The 6,312-nt window shown below is 44.4% G+C and overlaps 1 protein-coding gene across 1 annotated transcript; it reads left to right on the top strand.

Moving 5' to 3' along the window:
* Positions 1-719: 719 nt before the first annotated feature.
* Positions 720-5,901, top strand: LOC124697769 (thylakoid lumenal 16.5 kDa protein, chloroplastic). The gene is made up of 4 exons (XM_047230315.1): positions 720-1,195; positions 5,153-5,292; positions 5,402-5,474; positions 5,552-5,901. The coding sequence occupies exons 1-4, from the start codon at positions 823-825 to the stop codon at positions 5,659-5,661; spliced, it is 696 nt and encodes a 231-aa protein (XP_047086271.1). The 5' UTR covers positions 720-822; the 3' UTR covers positions 5,662-5,901.
* The last annotated feature ends 411 nt before the right edge of the window (positions 5,902-6,312 follow it).

The raw sequence follows: 6,312 nt of genomic DNA, 5'->3' as shown, positions 1-6,312 counted from the left end.
TAAGCCTCCTGAATCCACCTCCTTTTGTAGGAGTGCTGATAAGCCATCAGCCACAAACAGAAAGAGAAAAGGGGACAGAGGGTCCCCTTGACGGAGGCCTCGAGTCGGAGAAAAAGCTTCCAAAAGAGTTCCATGCATTGAATTTAACCGTGTATCTCACCGTGGTAACACAAGACATTATCCAACTTACCCACTGGCGAGAGAACCCCATCTTATGCATTACTCTCTCCAGAAAAGACCAATCAACTCTGTCATAGGGCTTGATGGCCTTGATGAGGATCTCGCCACCTCTTTGCATGTTAACCCGAGATCACCAGAAATCATTGACAGACATGTCGATACTTCCTCAAGTTCCTTGGGCGGTGAGGTCGTCGATGAGGGAGCATGTTTGCCGAACAAGGCAGCAAAGAGGAAGAATACAACTCGATCGGACTCCCTTGTGTAGCCTGGTCACACAGAGAGCCAAGAACAATTTTTAAGGGGAATACTATTTTTTTACCACGTGATACTCTAATGCCACAGTGTGCAGCTAGAGTTATCAGAGTCCTTGTTAGGTGAAACGTTCGCATGTTCACCGCGACCGGTGCTGAGACGCACACGTGAGGCCAGGCCGCTTTGGGTATGCACGTACCGGGTCGACTGAGTGAGGCTAACCCGTGTGTGGCTGTGACGATAGCGGCAAGATCGTGAGGATAAGGGGAACATACGCATTTGGACGTACCGGCTGCCACGCCACGTCTCAAGAATCTCATTCCAATTCCCATCCAACGCCATTGTTTTGCACTAATAGTTTCTCGAGAGAACAAGAAATCTCTCGACCGGATGGTGGCCATGGTTACCGAAGCATGGACGCTCGCCGGGTGCGGCGTGGCGACGTCCAAGTCGTCATCGTCGGCGGTGGCCGCTCAGGAGCTGTTATATCCTGCTCCCAAGAAACACACGTCGTCGTTCAGAGCGGTGGCCGTGTCGAGCAGCAAATGCCAGGACCGCGACGCCATCGTCCTCATCGGGAGGCGCCGGGGCATCACGTCGTGCCTGCTGGCGGCGCTTGCGGCCGCCGGGGTCGGCGCCGGCGCCGCGCGGTCAGCCATCCTGGAGGCGGACGACGATCTGGAGCTGCTGGAGCGTGTCAAGGAGGACAAGAAGAAGCGTCTGCAGAAGCAGGGACTCATCAACTCCTCCACCGCCGAGACAGGTCAGCCGGATTGATTAGCACAAATTAGTGTTTCGGCTAAAAATAGTGAAACTCGCTTCTAGGATGTTGGGGTTTTCCTATATGTGTACGTTATAGTACAAATTACGGGTGTGCATGAAAATAAAAAATTAAATAAACAAAGAAGGAAACATAAAGCACCATAAGTAACACTGCATTTTATTTATATTATTGCATTGTACATATATACATTGCACGTTTCAGTAGGATTATTATATCTTTTCTTTCCTTCTGCGTCGTCCTCACGGAGTATTTGATATAGGATACTGCGTAGTTCATTGATTTACAATGGGTTCGCAAGCATCCGGTTAATTACATCTGTGAGGCCAAATGAGGTAAATTAAGTAGCCCCCATCCGTATGCATTGTGGTATTTGTGAAAATATGTGGTGGTGGCTTTGTTTCGCCGAACAAGGCCATGTATACTATCTTATGTTGGTATGACCAACAAGATGTATCGATGGAGGGGATGAATTTCGCCTCGTCGGTGCCCAGCCATGTAACGGTTTAACTTCATCGGACGCGTACATATGTATGTTGCTATTGCCTCGTCGGTGACCAGCAACGTTTGTGCCCGATCCCGTGGGTTTGGGACATGTAGATAGAGTAGTGAACTAGTCTCGTATACACTTGGTATAGTCTAGGCTCGTCGGCACTAGACCTTATGCTAATCATGTGTGTAGCCTGGACACTCAGCTAAGATGTCGTTGTAGAAAATGTCAGAGACACATGTTGGACGATGCTTGTCAAATATATTAATCTTATCTCTGTTGGAGCAAAATCAATTTTGTATATATATGATCTCGCCTCATCGAGTGGGGCGGTGTAGATGCATGATTGATCATGCCTCCTTGTGAGGAGCAAAATCAATGTTGATGGTTTGACTCCTTGGTACATGGTCTTAGAGGCGTACACTGGTATTAGCCTCTATTTGATGGCAGGACTTATAGACACGTAGAAGATAGTAGTATGTCAGATCAATGTTTTATATACAACTACCATGGTCGACCACCTTCATAGGGGTGGACGTCCCACGCGATTGTCTATATTTTGTAGCCAATTTCACAGGGACGGAGCCAGGAATGATGTATAAGGGGGGCAGAACTAGCTAAAATCACAGAAATAAGAAGCTGCCATGACTTGTGTTCAAAGGAAAATCATGAGCATAGGGGGGCACAGCCCCCCCTCGTCCCCCCTTTCTCCGTCCCTGCAATTCCATCACATGGGAAACGCTCATAGGGCTAGACCACCATCGCAGGTTTAGGCGCTATCTAGCTCCGCGCTCATGTATATTTTTGCAGTCAATTTCCATCACCTCGGGAAACTATGATTTTTAGCTTCAGGTGGATGGTGGAATCTGTAGTCATATCAGTATGTTGGACAGATAGATACACACGTCGTAGAACAATTTTCTCAGAAATTAAGGACGATCAAGATACCGGGCAAGAAGAGCGCATCACATGCAGCTAGTGCAATGACCGTAAGAGGATCATTCAGTTTCCATGACCCTCGATCACACGTGGTGATTTAAACCGGAACAAACTCTATCCGCTGGCCGGTATTCCGGTAAGGTGCCGCGCCCGCGCGTGAGTTTCTCTTATTAATTTAGGCCCTGCTTGGTTTAGAGTATTTTAGTCAAAACGGTGCGAATTTTCCTGATCGTATTTGTTTCCATACCCAGGGACGGAGACAAGGGGGGATGAGAGGGGGGGGGGGGGGCTGCGCCCCCTATACTCATGACTTTCCTTTGAACACAAGCCATATCAGCTTCTTATTTGTGTGATTTTATCTAGCTCTGCCCCCCTCATACTAAGACTGTCCCCCTTATACTTCATTCCTGTCTCCGTCCCTGTCTATACCTGCCACTTCGATTCACCTTATTTTAGTAGGTCCATTTTTTTCCACCCGACTTTTACTCCATGGCGGACGCTTCCTTTAAATTTACGGACCTTCCATGCTCTGCTTATTATCCGGCTGGGCACAACAAAACCGGCCACCTAAATTTTGAGGGATCTTCCACGGCCACATTGTGGGCATGGGTCAACAACGCCCACAGGCCACACCAATGAGAGAAAAACGAAGGAGTACAAAATATGTTTTCATTTCAGGAGTTGAAAAAATAAACAGAAAGAGAATATAAATTTTTTTAGACAGGGATCTGACAAGTGGAGCCCTCAAAACTTTACAAAAGAACCTAGAAATTAGAAATAGTATCACGGATATCTCCCTCAACCGCTTCAGTCATGCCACATCATCCCAGCATGTGGCCCTCCTCTGTCAGAAAGACTGTCGAACGAGGTAAAACCGATAATCAGTGTTTTATAAAACAATAAAATGCACATGCGATAGTTTTCTGATAATTTTTGAAAATTACGGTGGATTTTTGAAACCATTGCCAGTACTATTTTGCAATTTTCTCGTCTCTCAGTGCCAAATGGGCCTTGTGCACGTAGGAGTATTTGGTGTACACCGAATTATCCAACAGGGCATCGTATTGGCACGGGTCTTGCTCACGTACGTAAAAAAACAACTATCAGTTGAGAACGATTGAGATTTGATTTCCTTGATGCTTGTCTCTCACGTGTTGAAATAATCAGCAAACTATTTAATGGTAGGATGGCATCAGTTTTCACTTAGAGTTGCCACGCATGATTTTTTACTTAGTTGGAGGTAGGGTGTAAATGGATAGTCTAATTTCTGCACCGTATTCGTTTCCGAATCTGTTTTAGAGAATCCATATCTGATTTGAAGTAATCCAACGGATAAGGATATCTGATTCCGAAGTTGATACCGGATACGATATAGGATATGGTACGTGAAATAACATCTAGATATCTTTATCTGACAATTATTTATAATTATCCGATGTTTTTATCCGAATAATCTGATTTTCATCAGAAATAACAAAACTAATATAGCATGTTTATAGTAGACAATGAGTTGCCAAGTTCATCCGTTAAGCAATACCGTACTCACATAGTCTCTCTATCTAATATGGAGTCCAAATCTATTAGGGAGTCCAAATCTATTAGGACGCTTGGCTATTCAACCATGTGTCGGTGTTATCGCCCCGACCTTACACATATTCAATTATTTCTGTTCCATTTCCGTTCCGTGGTTTCTCGTATATCCATATTTGAATCCGCTACCGGTTATTACTCGATCCGCTCCAAATTCGTTGAGAAAATATGGTATATGATACAGTAAAGGCAAAATCCAATCAGATTACACCACTAGTTGGAGGAGATAGATATTAAAAAAGAAGATTGTCTTTACTTGAGAGCTAAGAGATGATCTCTTGAAAAATAAAAAGAGACTATTTTAAACATTGTCATATGTCTTTTTTTAGTGAATAAATTTTGTACTATAAATTAATTAATTATTAATTGCTAGATAAACTCCAGAATAGCTGAGTTCACATCAATATTTGCTGCTACTGACCCAACAATTAAACAACGGTGGCAACTTACGCTCTTCAGTGAGGGTAACTTGAGTAGTAACTTTTACTGAACTACAAAAACAGCCATGAACTCACAAAAGAAGCACTCCATCACGGTAGGAGTCCGTAAATCCCATTCAGTAGCTCAACATACACAAAACCAAATGCCAATACTCTAACAATTAGCTACAGGTGCCTCAGGAATGAATAGTTCCCGGTGGTGGTCGTATAAATTAATTAATTAGCATTAATTGCAAGAGATGATAACAAAAAACAATGTATTATACGACTTATATTTATTATTTTCTCTGGATGATGTGGAGCCTTCTCTAGCATTCTACATGCCCTAACAAAAATCATGATGCGCCCACACATCATGTGGCCATGTAGAAATGTGCATCTACAACGCAACGTGTCGTGAATTATCGGATCTATATTTTACATTACCATTTTTTTGGTACAATCTGTAAAACAATACTAGGAATTAATTCTTAACCACAGGATATTTGCAGGACCTCGTGTATAAGCTGAGCAAGGTTGGGCAGGCCATTGACAAGGACGACCTAAGCGCCGCCGGCGACATCCTCGGCTCAGATTCGGACGCCCCCTGGGTACAAAACGTCAATGGAGCTTTCTCCAAGGTAAGCTCTGGATTACAAAAGGCATATATACTTACTGTTGATTTGATGCGTTCTGTTTCTTTGCAAAGTGTATTGTCATCTGATTTCAATCAATGTATGTGCGCAACAGTTCAGCTCAAGCAGTGAGGAGAAGAGTGCAGTTGATAGCTTCAACTCCTCGTTGGCCTCCTTATTCGCATCAGGTACACATGCACTTCAGAGATGGGTTACTAGTGAACATCATCTCGGTTGCATTGTAATCTCCATTCTTGTTTGTCAGTGAGCAAGAGTGACATCGGGTCCTCCAAGTCAGCGTTTGTGTCATCGGCAACGGCGCTGGAGAAATGGGTGTCCCTGGCGGGGCTGACAGGCAAGCTCAAAGGATTCTGAATGTTCTGAGATGAGAAAGTTGTCTGACGGGTGCCTACCCGGACGATGATGTTTTTCTTCAAGCCCTGGATCCAAATTCCTCTCAAAAGTCGCAAGAAAAATGCAAAAAACGTTTTGCTCGTGAAGGATTTGTGGGTTCTGCAATTGTGAATCTTCTGAGAGGGTATTGTTTTTTTTAGAGAAACAGGGCACCACACCCCGGTTCCAAATATATTGAAACCATCCAACCAACTTACATCATTCAGTTTTTTTATTTTCCCGCATTACAGATCACCCATACTTCGTACAAAACACAGATCAAAGCACGAATGTTTTTTAGGCTACAGACCACCCAAAACAGAGGTTAAAACAGGCGACATCACAAGTTTTTAAGGAGACCAGTTTTGAGACCCAAAAGCAACAGCACCCTCCAGGCTAGTTCAAGGACAGTCTAGGACTTTGAAGCCTGCACCATCACCCACCAGAATTAGGTCATTAGCTTCCAAGATCCTCATTAGCTTCCAAGATCCTCGCCAAGTCTTCAGCTGTGATCAACATCGGGCCAAAATTCCTCGTGATGTTCATGTCACAGACCTCCAGAGTGGATCTTGCCTTCTTCTGAGGAGGCAGCCAGGCTCCGGCCACGATAGCAATGGTGGCAGCCGAGCCAAC

The sequence above is a fragment of the Lolium rigidum genome, chromosome 1 (assembly GCF_022539505.1).
Source record: "Lolium rigidum isolate FL_2022 chromosome 1, APGP_CSIRO_Lrig_0.1, whole genome shotgun sequence".
In the NCBI taxonomy this organism is placed as follows: Eukaryota; Viridiplantae; Streptophyta; class Magnoliopsida; order Poales; family Poaceae; genus Lolium; species Lolium rigidum.
This window is presented reverse-complemented; position numbering and strand designations above follow the sequence as displayed.

Coding starts and splice junctions, on each gene's coding strand:
- LOC124697769 (XM_047230315.1), top strand. CDS start 823: ATGGTGGCCATGGTTACCGAAGCATGGACGCTCGCCGGGTGCGGCGTG. Junction 1,196..5,152: donor CTCCTCCACCGCCGAGACAG/GTCAGCCGGATT, acceptor TCTTAACCACAG/GATATTTGCAGGACCTCGTG. Junction 5,293..5,401: donor TCAATGGAGCTTTCTCCAAG/GTAAGCTCTGGA, acceptor TGTGCGCAACAG/TTCAGCTCAAGCAGTGAGGA.